Below are 14079 nucleotides of genomic sequence, written 5' to 3'. Positions count from 1 at the left end.
GACTTTTTGAGCTGTGGCTGTGTGTTTTACTCAGGAAGAGTGGTGGTGCCTGGACTCCATTCAGAGGGATTTATACAGAGATGTGATGCTGGAGAACTACAGAAATCTGGTCTCCGCTGGAAATCACAGTTTTCCCTTGAGATTCAGCATTGATCCAGTAGAGCAAATTGGGCTGTTAATAGCTGTGTGGAAAGGGCTTACTTAAGCGGTGATTTGGGGTCATGCATCACAAACTGCACATGTTCCTTAGGTTTAGCAATAGTGTTTCTGCTACTCATTCCCAAGGGAATGTCTACTGTTAGAGTTGGAAATAGGCAGTGGGGCTGCCATGTCTTTGGCTGCCCTTAAGGATTCTCTCCAGGGAGCAGGGTTGATGGGGTGAGAGAGCCCTCTCTCAGTAGCAAGACAAATAATAAATGAATCTTCCCATGTCGGAATGACCTCCTTACCATGGTCCCCTTCCTATGAACATAATGCCGACTCGCTTTCCCTTTCCTCTCTTTGCTGCCTTCAAAAGAAGTCTCGTGAGCCTCCTTCCAAGACTCCCTGTATTCTTATGTGATGAAATAATAAACAGTTTCAGATCTTATTATGTGTACTACTAACTGCCAGGTCACATGCCTTTCCTTATGAGTAGGGCTGCCAGTTTCCAAGCCTGATGTGATCATTTACCTACAACAAAGGGAAGAACCATGGCTGTTGAAGAGAGAATTTCCTACAGAAACCTCTTTAGGTGAGTGAGAACAATGGAAGCCAATGGAAGAAGCAACCCAATTGTTTGGTAACATATCTGAGGTAAGTTAGAGTTGTTCCTCATAGCCTAGCAAATCACTCTCCCCACATATTATCTAACATGTGTTTCTGGTCTCAGAGAAAGTGGCGTTCTTCCCTAAAGCTAATTACTCTCCCTGAGTTCTGGATCTCACCTCTGGATGTGTTTTTTTGGGACCTACCTAGCTCCTTCTCAAGCATCATCAGTATTTCATTTTCTATATTCTCCTTCCCTTGTGCCTTCAAACATTTATTGCTTTCCCTTATCTTAAAATTGCCAATTCTAGCTACTATTCAGTTTTTTTCTCCTGTCTTCTCTCAACGAATTCCAGGTTTGTGTGATATGCACCTGCTACCTCCACTTCTTTACCTTTTGTTTTTCTCCTTTGTAATTTGCCTTTCATTCATTCTCCTGAAAGTTATCTTCAGGAAGTTCTCAGCTTGCTTTGTTATATCTACCCCCTGCCATTTTATTTATTTATTCCCTTTTATCCTCATTCTGCATGCCTATTTCCCTCACCCTCTGTAGGCAACATTGTTTTTGAAATTAATCTATGTTGTTTGTGTATCAGCAGTTGGTTCTTTTTCATTGCTATGTAATAATGTGTATTTTTTTGGTAATGTTATAAGATTTCTATGGTTATTTTTAATTTACCTAAATGATTTTGTGTTACAAAGCTCATTTTGTTTATTTTCTTCTCAATACTGTGTCTCTGGAGGTTGCTCTGAGCATCTCTAATCTGGTGCTTCTAATTGCCGTATGGTGTACACCCATCACATTTTCCCAGTGATGGGTACTCAGATTGCCTCCAACTCCCCATGACCAAAGTCATGCTGCTATAAAATCATGAGACTTCTCCTAGTGATCTATGTGGGAATTTCTTTGGCATGTATATCTGTGACTTGCTCACTTTATTCTAGTCATGTTCATGGCCTCCTTTTCTTCTCTGTCATTTTTGACACAGTGGACTAGCTCTATTTAGTGCTCTCCACTTCCCTCTAGTATCTTTCATCATTCTTCTTTCTGTTCTCTAATAGTGTGTCTAAATTATTCATTTTTCATACTTCTGTTTCTCTTTGCCAGTGGTTTTCAACCAAGAGTGCTACTACTCCAGTAGGGGATATTTAGGGGGCATTTAGAAATATGTGGGGATGTATTAGAGGTGGAAGCACTACTAGTATTTAGTTCCTAGGGATGTTAAACATTCTATAATGCATGGGACATTCTATACAATGAAGAATTGCCCCTCTCACAATGCCCATACTGCCCCTATGGAAACCCTGCATGCTGATGACTTAGCTCCACCTCTCCAGCTCTAACCTCTCACCTTCCTCCATCTTCTTGTGTCACGTGCCCACATGTATGACCATCCATTCCCATAAGCTCAACTTGTCTAAGTCTAACTCATCATTGTTTCATAATCTCTCTTCTCAATATCCTGTTTCTTCAGTGAATTTGCTTTATAAACATTTTACTTTTTAAAAACTATTATGGAAAATCTCAAACATTTACAAAAGCCAACAAAATACTATAATAAAGCTCCATGTACCTATTGTCTAGCTTCAACAATATTCAACACATGGCAAATCTCATCTCATTTCCTTATTTTTTGAGTCTCTTAGGCTGAACATGATGGAATCATCTAACTATTCATTATCTTTTACTATCATATTCCTTTACTAGGATTGCTGTCATGTCCTATAGAGTCTTTAAAAGGTCTGTTAGATTAATCTTTGTTTTTTAAGACAAGTGGGAGTGTTCATTGATCTATTTACTCAAGAAATATTTTTTGAGTGCCTGCTGTGTGCCAGGCGCTCTTCAAAGTGCTGATGACGCAGCAGTAAACACAACAGACAAAAATCCCACCCTTCAAGGAGGGAGTTTTTATAGTTGAGGGAATAATTTAACAAATAAGATAGTGTTAAGGGTTATGGAAAAATAAAATCAGAGAATAGGCATAGGGAAGGCCAGGGTGAAGGAGAGATGCAATTTTAAATATGATGGTCAGGGAAGGCCTCCCGGAGAAAGTGATAACTGAGCAAAGATTTAACAGAAGGAAGTGAGTCATGGGGGTATTAGGTAAAAAAGCAGACCAGGCAGGGAGAAAAAAGTGCCTGGCGTGTCCAAGGAACACGAAAGAGACCAGCATGCTTGGGGGGCAGCTAGCAAAGGAGAAAGAAGTAGAAATTCATGTCAGAGGGTAACATGGGGCAAGATTGTTAGAGTCTTGTAGGCCCTTGTAAGGATTTTGATTCTACTCTGAGTGAGGTAGGAGACATGGCAGGGTCCTGAGCAAAGGAGTGACATGATCTAACTTGCCTTTTAACCAGATCACTTTGCTTGTGGTGTTGAGATTGTGGGGAGCAGATTGGGAGAATGTGGATGGTTGCAATGAGGAGAAACTGTCAGTCATGAGTTAGCCAGGAGACTCGCATAATTTAAGCACAAAGACCTGGATTCTAAGCTCAGATTCCTTTCCACAATTACTGTACATTGCATGTTTAAAGTAGGCTCGGGATTGGTGGGAAGAGAGCCTTCTCACAACACCCCCAAAAAGAAACCCTGGACATTTCTAAACTAATTAGCCAACCATCTTCAAACTTGAAGGTTAGGTGGTCTGATAGAGCAGGAACGAATGCAGCGTATCTCACCCTGGCTCACTACATTCCCCAGAACCCCCCAACAAAGGCCAGATACCTGAAGATGACACTGTTTTGCACTTGGTGAAGTTTTCAGGTCATAAAGCTTAGTTTCATGATGTACCACATAGTTGTATATTTGGGGCATTTGTCACTATTCAGGAAGCACAATGCTTTCATTTAAAGAATGTTTACTCATATCGGGCTTTACTGGTTCTCGTATTGAAAACACCAGCAGGAACTGATATTCTCATTTGAGTGCCCAAGCATCTCTGAGCAATTGCTCTGCCTCCAGCTTTTCAGTACTTTCCCCCTCATCTCCCCACCACTCATCCCCCTACCCCCACCCCAATGCATTTCCCTGCAAATCCCATCATCATTTTCTTTTTGTCTGGGCCATGTGTCTAATTTCTGAAGATGCTTCCCACTGGATCACCTTCCTTCCTTCCCTCACATTTTGAAATATGCATATAGATTGATATGGCCCCTTTCCTACAATTCTTTTACTATGTCTGCCTTTTCTCCTTCCCCATCCCTGTGTGCTGTTAAATGCAAAGACATATTTCAGAGTGTAAGAGTCATATATATATATCTGTGGACATATTTTCATGATACCAGTTCATCTTCACCAATTCCCTGTCACTTAGCACAAGAGACATACATTAAAAAAATTTCTTTCAGGCTGGGAAAATAGTCTGGAGCAAGGAATCTATTGAAAACCAGGATGTTTCTTAAGAAGACTCAGCCTTGTGGCAGTAATGGAAAGACCCACCAATGATGGTCCTTGGAACTTAAACTTGGGAGAAGATGGGGAATGTGAGAATAAGTTGGAGAGCCAAAAGGGAGACCAGCAAAGAGTATAGGATCAAAAATCAGTTGCTAGCAAGAAAATACTCAACAAAGAGAGGGGCCAGGCAAAGAGAAAATTTGCAAGAACTTTTCTTAGTACACAACAAGAAATTCCTACAGGAAAGAGACCATATAAATGTGATATGACTGAAAATATTTTCAAACGGAATACAGAGCGAATGAAACATCATAAAATATGCAGTGTAGAGAAACCATACAAATGTAAGGAATAAAAACTCAGTTACCATTCTTTTCTTAATAATCATATAATGATTCATTGTTTCTCATTTCATTTTGGAGAGAAATCTTCTGAATATAATAATTGGAAAGTCGTCAGAGATAATGTAACTTTTTTCAACATCAGAAAATCCACAGTGGAGGGAAACCCTTTAAATGCAACGACTGTGTGAAAACTTTCAGCAGGAGTTCTTCTCTCATTAAACATTAGAGAACTCATGCTGGTGAGAAACACTATGAGTGTAAGGAGTATGGGAAGTCCTTCAGCAAGAGTTCATCACTTATTAACTATAAAGAATACACACTGGTGAGAAACTCTGTGAGTGTAAATAATGTGAAAAAGCCTTCCAAAACCAGTCATCTCTTATTCAGTATCAGCTAATATACACTGGAGAGAAACCTTATGAATTTAATGAGTGTGGGGAAAGCCTCTGGCCAAAAGTCATCCCTGACTCATTATCAGAGAACACATAAGGGAGAAAAATCCTATAAATGTGTTGATTGTGGGAAGGCCTGCAGAGACCACTGCTCTCAGAAGTCATTCCAGAACTCACACTGGAGACAAACCCTACAGATGTAATGAATGTGGAAGAGTCTTAGCCAGAGTTCACACCTTACCATACATCAAGTAATCCACACTGGAGGGAAGCCTTGTGAATATAATGAATGTGGGAAGGCCTATAGCCAGAGTGGAAATCTTGTCAAACATCAGAAAATCACACTGAAGAGAGACCTTGTGAACGTAGCCAGTGTGGGAAAGCCTTCAGTCAGAGTTCACACCTTACCACACATCAGATAATCCATACTGGAGAGAAACCCTAGGAATATGGTGAATGTGGCAAAGTCTTCAGCCAGAGTGCAAGTCTCACCAAATATCCAAAGAATACTCACTGGAGAAAGACCCTGTGAACGTAGTCAGTGTGAAAACGCCTTTAACCAGCGTGCAATTCTTTAAGCAACTGCTAACTCACACTTCCTAGAAAGTCTGTGAATGTGATGAGTACTAATGACTTCTAGTAAATACTAATGACTTCTGGTAAATATTGGTCATCACCAGAGATCAAAGATTTTACTGGTAGGACAAGGAAAATTTAAGTAAGTCTTGACATTTCATGAAAGGTCAGCAAGTTAATGTTGTCAGCAAGAGACCACTAAATATATTTTGTAAGATACTTGAGGAGAGGTATTGCGTGGTTTTGACATTCTTTAGTAGCTTTTTATTAGGGTTTTGTACAAAGACTCAACAGTAAATGCTTGTATCATTTACTAATACATTTTTGGTCAAATCTTTTGTACGCTCACCCTCAGAAACTTTCTTAGGATTTTTAAAATAGGAATGCCCCAACTGGAAATGGAACCACCTAAATAAAATTGAGAACGTGCTTTTAAGTGGGAAGAGCATCCCAAATTCTATATCTACAAGTTCTATTCAGAGAAGCAAGGAATCCAGGTATCTATCATGGGTCTTCTCAACTGTGAGAGATCAATACCAGAGGACTTGTAGGAGCAAAAGGATACCCTTTAAATAACTGACCCCTTTAACAGAGCAGTTCCATCACTATGCTTCTCTTTACCTCTTCATCCTCAACATCACAAGGTTGAATCTAAAGAGGAAAGACACGTGGGAAGAGAGTGACGTTCAAGATTTATTTCACAAGAATAAATTTTTACAGGATGTAGCCATGTACTCTTTGAAACCTATCTTGTCTCCTTTGAACACACCAGTGAACAAGTAAAAGATTAGGAAAGACACACAGATACTATATCTCTGAGCCTGTTCCTTATTTCTTGGCACTTGGTTTACAAAGCACCATGTAATTTTTCTTCATGCATGAATCCTAATTACTCATATTAAATGAGCCCATGCCGTTTTAAGAGATTGGGCCTTAGGTAGAAAGGTAAGATGATAGTAAATCAGAGTTCCCTTGAGATACCCACAACATACGAAGATGAAACCAGAAATGACCTAAACATGATGAAATCAGGAAACCTGACTTACTTCTTGCTTTCCCTTCATAGAAATGCTCTGCTCCCTCTTTAAAATTCATTTATATTTAGCTTTAGTTTACTGTTAATCAGTATAAGTTCAAACACGACTAAAGTATACTCCAAATTGTATGGCACTGCAGTAATTGCAATACAGACAAATAATGACAACAGAAATAGCAGCAATATATGGAAATTATTTCTCTAAACTTTTAGGCCCGTATTCAGTATGATAAAATGGAAAATACAAGTTAAACTTCAATTAACTTCAATTTTATCCATCCATTGATGAGTTAATGACAGTGTCCTTATTTGGGTACAGCTCTAACAGCTGGCATTTTGGGCAGTTTGAGTATGTTAAAGTCAATAATGCTAGTTTTCATTTGAAAAATCAGTCAAAGTTAGTTAAATGCCAAAAGACATAGCCTCAAACAAAGTACTATATAAATTTTCATTACAGAATCTATGAATCAAATATATTTTTAATAAAAATTTCTGATTTCATATATTTAATGGGAATACATTAAAATGTTATACACAGAGATACTGCCTGCCAAAGGGCACAAAGGAACTTTCTGGGGAGATAAAAATGTTCTATATCATGATTGGGGGTGGTGGTCATTCAGGTGTATACATCTGTCAAGCCGTTTACCTGTATACTTAAAAATTATACATCAATAAACCTTTTAAAAAATAATATGTAAACAGCCCATTCAAAAATTTCTATTATTTCTCTTTCAAATCACGTAATTTTTTTTCTTCAAAATATGTGCACTTTCTTGAGAAGTTTGTAAAACTAGGTCTTTATTTAGATTTGCAAGTCTACAAGATCCAGATTTGAGTTCAGCAGCATCTACTTCTCTCTCCACACATACATGTATGTCACACACACACATACACGCATTTTCATCTCTTGCTGCATCATTGAAGGCCATGAACTTTAATCTTGCCTAGTTTATTTTAACAATAACTATTCTCATTTTTTCAGATAGCATTGCTTGTATTTTTCCAATTTTGCTTTATTTGAATCTTTCATGGCAGTTTTTCATTTGGGAGCACTGAGTTTCTAGATATTTAATTCTGAGTTCTGTTTGACTCTCTCTTAACTTCCCAGTTTCCTTGAGATGCTCCTTGTGTCATTTGCCAGGCTGTGTTCTCAGCAGCATTACATTATTAACGCGTTTAATCTTCACAACAACCTATAGAAGGAACCACCGATATGCACTAAAGGAGAAAGCCACATACTTGGAGGGGTCTCAAATTTTGCCCATTCGTAACCAAAGGATTGTGCAAGACTTGTTTAGATATAGGAATCAAGAAATGTAAAGAGTCAATCAGACAAATCCATTGATCGTTGTTTTCCCAGGCTTGTCCATTTAGGAAGGAACTGAAGAGCTTAAGACACTTTAAGAGAGACAGATACAGCAGCACTTATTCAGCACCATGCACTGTGCTTTTCTGTGCATTACTGACTTCTCAAAACAACTCATGTGCGCCTCAGTGCTAGGTCCCTTAACGTTCATCACTGTTAGAATGAACAACTGACATCAAGGCCATACCTTACCAGGGAATGGAACCTGGTTTAGTTTCCATTTTAAGTATGAAGCTAATGGAAACTTTAAGCAAGTGATATCTTGGGCCTGTTTTTATTTTTGCCTTTGGAAAGTAGTAAGGTACATAGCACAATAATTAAGAATGTGAGCTCATGTAGCCAAATCGTATGGGTGACTTTGGGGTGAGTTGCTTCTCTGAGCCAGTTTCATCATGTGTAAAATGAAGTTAATTATGACCTCAGTCATTCGTTCAAAAAATATTTGATTATCTACAATGTGCCAGTCTCTGTTCAAGCTTATGTTTTGAAGTAAAATGTGTTAAAGCACATCTGATAAGAACTACTAGGAATAAATTTATAGTCCAACAAAATTAGGCTTACTCATTCTCTGCAACAAAGTAGACTAGCACGAGCAGAAACCATGGGACATCTCACAAAGGATGAAACAGGGGTATTGTAGGATTTTGAGGGAGGGTTTAAAATAAGCTGTCTTTTGATTGGCTCAATGCAAGGCCACTCTGGATTAAAAGGTGGACTTAGGGTCCTGTTTCTTTGGAAATCTGTTAAGATAAATGTGATATGTCGTGACTGCAAATGCTGTATCTGAAGCTCTGCAGCTGGTTTGGAAATAGAGAATTTTTTTCTCTGCCAAAGATGGCTCTGATTCTCCAGGCAAGACTGGGATGTTCATTTATTCTGATATGATGTCAATTAGTCTCTAACAGCCTATGATTTTAGCAAACAAGATTTCTTAGTAATTTTTTTTTTAGTGGCAGTAGCAAGGCAAAGGCGGAGATGTCATTTGTAAGAAAGCAGTAATTATTTAAAGAGGATCATTATGACACTTTACAGCTGCAGTATGATTTTGGGAGAAATAACGTTTCCTGTTAACTTTGCAGCAGGTTTTATCAGTGTCATCCAGGTCTGGTTAATGGTGGGCAGGTTTTTGCTTTTTCAAAGGAGACAACACATAAAATGTGTTTAAAAGAGGGCCTGGCACACAGAATGTGGTTAATAGTAATTGACTATTGTTATTATAAAGTAAAGGAGTCTGATTTTCCTGTGTTCCAGTGACTTTTAATTAGTTGTTTATGTTGTAAAAAAATAATAGGAACCTACCTTTGTCCTTTGCTTACTAGAGAACAGTCAATGTTGTAATACAGAGGAACTCTGCTACATGCAAATTATTGACGTATACCCTAGTTACCGTGGAAGAGTCTCATAAATCAGGACCCCAAGCAAAATAGCCAGACAAGCAACGCTCTCCAGTGGCCACGCCTCTGTCCAATTAGGATCACCTGGGCCGGCTCTAGCCACGCCCCTGTCCCTGAATCAGCACAGCCGCAGACATGCCTGGGAAATGTAGTCCGCGGAGGGAGAGTGGCTCCAGCCGTGGCAAGCACCGCCCAGGCGTAGTTCTTCTGGGACTGGAGAACCCTTTGTTGGTACTCCTGCCGCGCGCCGTGAGGCTGAGGTGTCTGCAGCACGGCGCAAGCGGGTCCTAGGTTTCACGGGTTCTGAAGCTTCGCGAGGCCTGGAGCTTCGCGGGGCCTGGGCCTTACCCTTTCGGAAAGATTGGGGGAGAGGGGCGGCTGTGTGCGGGCTGGAGAGGTGGGAGCGGTTCACTTTTTTACCTGCGGCTGTCTCTAACCCGGGAGGCGCGGGAAGAAACCAGGACGGTCCCTCCAGGCCACTGGACTTGCAGTGTCTCCGCGGGTACTCAAACCAGCTCAGAACCGTGCGGGATCGGGGGTCCAGAGCCCCGGGGTTGGGGCGGCTTCTGGGCATTGGAGCCTGGGGCTGAGACTATCCAGAGAGTGACGGCGGCTGGCCGGCGCCAGTGATAAAATACGAGGCCCAGCCTCGTGCCAAGGGGTCAGAAATAGGTGGGGGCAGAGAGGAGAACTCCCTGAGAGCCACAAACTGGAGAATAGACGCCCCTTGGCTAGTCTAGGGGCTTGTCTGCAGGAGGCCCAGGATCACTAAGGAAGCAGAACTAGCGGTAGTATAGGAAACAGCCTGTGTGATGTCACAGAGCCGGGAGCACTGCAAGGTGCAGGGGACGACTTTCCGTGAAGAAAGAGGTAAGAAATAGACCACGTCGGGTGTGGGAGTGGTCCGAAGACTGAATTTGAGGAGAGGTAGCCTTCCTTTTGCTCACCTTAAGAATCCTGGGGAAAGAGCTTTGTGTGAGAAGGTGGGAAGAGAGCTTCTTTCCACGCCAGTGGTGGGGGCTGCATGAGAGGGAATGTTTGAAGCCTTGGCCGAAACCCCTCATGTCACTTCGCATGACGCATTTTTCCCACGCCAGCCTTTTATCTATCATGGCACAATGGAAACAGTCTGGTTTGTTTTACTTAGTTATTTTTTAAAATGTCATACTGTGAAATTGATATGAGAGGGGCGTACTGTTCTAACATATGTATAGATTCGTGTAAGCACCACCACAATCAGGATGCAGAGCTGTTTTATTCACTCCAAAAACCTTCCTTGTGCTATCCCTTTATATTCACACCCCCCCCCCCCCCCCCGCCATTAACCCCTGGCAGCCACTGATTGTTCTCCATTTCTATGGTTTTGTCTTTTCCAGAATGTCATATCAATGGAATCATATGCTGTGTAACCTTTTGAGACTTGCTTCTGTCACTCAGCACAATGCCTTTCAGACTCATCCATCTTGTGTATGTGAGTTCCTTCTTACTGCTCAGTAATATTCCACTGAATAGATGTACCACAGTTTTTTTAATCCATTCATCTGTTAATGGAATTTGGATTGTTTCCAGATGCTTTTGGTAGTTATGAATTATGCTACTATAAATGTTCATGCACAGATTTTTGTGTGAACTTCAGTTTTCATTCAGCCTAGTGTTTGAAGGCAAACACATCAGAATTTGAATCCTGACTTTGAGACTTATGGCCTGTGTGGTAACCTTGGGCAAGTTAACTTTTTTGACTACCTTCATCAGGGAGTTGTTGTGAGGTTAAATGACCCAATGTATCAGTGTTCTCAACTCTTTCAGACCCAACAGGCCCTTTTTATAACAAATATTTTGTAATGCCCTTGTTTCTATTCTGAAAAGAAATTCATTAAATTGGTAAAACTAACCTACATGCATAAATTTTTAAAGCTATGTAATGCCCTTACTCTAAAATTAAGGAGAAATAAAAGGGAACACATTGCAACTCAAGAGAAAAAAATCACTGTATATTAGCACTGGGAAAAAAACCCCAAAACCAAAATTCTGTGGTTATGTATAAAAAAAGAGGTTCTGAGCTCTGATAAGTATCAACAGATTTTCACCCATGTGGATGTTCTGCAGGACATTTGAAAATTGTATGGAACTGTCCTGTGCTGAAGGGTGTGTAGCATCGCTGGCTCTCACACATTAAATGCTAGTGGGGCTCCTTTCTCTGGTCATAAGGATTGGTTCCTGTCCACTGAGAGCCTCTGATTTATGTGAAACGTTCAGTATATTTACTAACTCATGGCAGCCGCAAGCAACAACATTCTGAAACTCCAAGAGGAGATTCTCCATTGTTTTAGTAATTTGGGGACTGGCTCAACAGTTTCACCTTCTTCTAAACCAGTGCTTCTCAAACTTGAGTGTGCATCAGAATCACCTGGAGGATTTGTTCAACACGGATTACAAACCCACTGCTGGAGTTTCTGATTCAGTAGGTCTGGAGTGGGACCTAAGAATTTGTGTTTCTGGGAAGTTCCACGGTGATGCCGATGCTGCTGGTCTAGGGAGCACATTTTAAGAAGCAGTGTTCTAAACCTCTCCCTTCAAATGTTTAAATTCAGTAGGTCTTTTAAAAATTTTAATCTTGGTTAATCTCCGTAAAATTCTGTAAAGCAGTGGAAACAGATACTCTTATCCCTGTTATTTTGTCACTGAGGAAACTAATGTTCAAAGACATTAGTGACTTGCTCAATGCTTTACAGCATTTTGCTCACCTAGATATTAGAATCCAAGGTTCTTCATTCCCAGTTGAGTGTTTTTTCCTTTAAGTAACACTGCTTGTGATAATAAAGGCAGTATGTGCTATATTGAAAGAATTTGAAAAGCAATTTCTCCTAGATCCTTGAAGAACCAAGGGAGATGGTACTATTTTATATCACTTAATGATCCATTCTTCATTTCTTACACTCCCCTAGCTTACTACACTCTCCAGCCCCGCTAGCCTCCTGTTCTTCCTAGGGCATGCTGAGGGTATTCCTGCCTCAGGGTTTTGATGAAGGGACTTTGCACTTGCTTTTCTCTCAGTGTACCCTCAGATGTCTTCGTGGCTCACTCCCTGTTTTTATTCAAGTCTAATCAAATGTTGCCTCCCCAGAAAATCTTCCCTGGCCATCCTATCTAAAATAAAGGTCTTCTTTATCCACTTACCCTACTCTTTTGATAGCATTTATCACTACCTGAGGTTGTATATGCTTGTATGTATTTGTTGGGTTTTTTTTTGCTGCGTCTTTCTGAGGGACTTTTTTCTGTTGTGTCATTGTCACATCCCCAGTGCTTACAAGTGTCCTTAGCACAGAGTTGAATAGATACTTGAATCCAGTATGTTAGTAATTGGATTATGACTCCAACACAGATTTCAGCCCAGTTTATTCAGTTCAGCAAACATGTTGAGCACCCATCATATGTAGGTATGCACAGTGTTGGTATTAGGGATGTAAAGATGGATAAAACTTGATTCCTGCCTGAGGGAAGGGAGGAGAAAAGACACTCAAAAAGGTCATTTCAATACAGATAGTAAGTGCTATGATAGAGACTAGATTACTGCTCTTATTCTCTGACCTACTTTGGTCATTCATAGGATACAGCATGGGACTGAGGCCACAGTCTCTGTGGCCCCTCTGTGGTCATGGGATGGCACAGAATATCTAGATGCCCTTACTCACTGGAACTGAAGATTCAGTTGGTGTCGTCTCACAAAGTACCACATATGTGGATTTCTAGACCAGTGCTGTCCAATAGAACTTTCTGTGAATATGTTTTAAATCCGTGCTGTCCAGTACCATAGCCACTAACCACATTGGCCTTTGAGCAATTGAAATTTAGCTATTTCAATTCAAGAATTAAGTCATTAATTTTATTTAGGTAACTTAAATTTAGACAGCTACATGTGGCTAGTGGCTACCATATTGGAGAGTGCAGTTCTAGAATGTCAACTGTTGTAGCTGTAGACACAAACTGACTTCTTCATAGCTCCTGTCTCTCCCCTCAGTGCCACCATCTCAAGACTCTGCCCTTCCTCAAGAGCCCAAAAGAGGAGGGAAAGGCTGACACTAGGCCCATGATAGCCATGTTCAGGGTGAGTTGGATCTCCTTCCTAAATCCTAAAGTGTTAGCTTACATTTCCTACTTTCATTCTGTTGGTTTAGGTCCCAACAAAATCCAGTACAGTGATCTGACCCCAGATATTTTCTTCCCAAGTAAGGCCTAGTCTCTGACCATAGGCTTCATAAGGCTTGTCATCATTTGCCTCCTGCCTTCCCATGGTTTTTCTGTCTTTCATTAGGTAAGCAGCCGTAGCAGTTAGGTTCTCAAGTAAGCCATTGTCTGTGGTACTTAGTCCTTGAGGAGTCTATGGCCCAACCAAGGAGTTAAGGAAAAATTCAAGGAAAGACATAAATTATTTTCAAGTGATAAAGACAAAATATCCCACAGAAGTTCAGAGGAGAGAGAGTATAATTTGGAAAATTTCATGAAGGGGATAGAATTTTGGTCGGCACTAAAATATGGTTGGAATTTAGTCAAAGGCAGGACAGAGGGCCTTTAAGGGGAGAAAACATAAGGCCAGCCTTAGGAGTAGAAGTGAGCATGTTTCCTGTGGGGCAATAGGTGGTAGGTTTATATTGAAAATTGTGAGGGTGAGATTGAGTATACTAGATAGGAATGAGGCGTTTGGATTTTACTGTATGGCTGATGGTGAATTAGTAGAAATTTTTGAAAAAGAAAATCCCATAATGAAGCTTGTTTGGTTTGATTTAGATATAGGGGATAAAAGAGAGTAGAGTTAAAAATGACTCCAGTTGG

General features: G+C 40.5%; 1 protein-coding gene and 1 pseudogene across 8 annotated transcripts in view; both read left to right on the top strand.

Annotated features, from left to right (window-relative positions):
* Positions 1–4618: 4618 nt before the first annotated feature.
* Positions 4619–5319, top strand: LOC139077183 (zinc finger protein 79-like; annotated as a pseudogene).
* A 3937-nt stretch (positions 5320–9256) lies between these two features.
* Positions 9257–14079, top strand: part of LOC103566333 (zinc finger protein 184) — a 33036-nt gene continuing 28213 nt past the window's right edge. The window contains exons 1-2 of one of the 8 annotated variants that reach the window (XM_070585119.1): positions 9257–10119; positions 10626–10716. Coding sequence is in view for 3 of the 8 variants with exons in the window: in XM_070585117.1 (XP_070441218.1) it covers positions 10627–10720 (94 nt within the window). In the remaining 5 variants the exon portion in view is untranslated. Of the gene's footprint in view, positions 10120–10625; positions 10721–14079 lie in introns of all 8 variants that reach the window. The other 7 variants (XM_070585117.1, XM_070585116.1, XM_070585122.1 and 4 more) reach the window with 7 other exon arrangements.

This window comes from Equus przewalskii, chromosome 19, assembly GCF_037783145.1.
Source record: "Equus przewalskii isolate Varuska chromosome 19, EquPr2, whole genome shotgun sequence".
Classification (NCBI taxonomy): Eukaryota; Metazoa; Chordata; class Mammalia; order Perissodactyla; family Equidae; genus Equus; species Equus przewalskii.
This window is presented reverse-complemented; position numbering and strand designations above follow the sequence as displayed.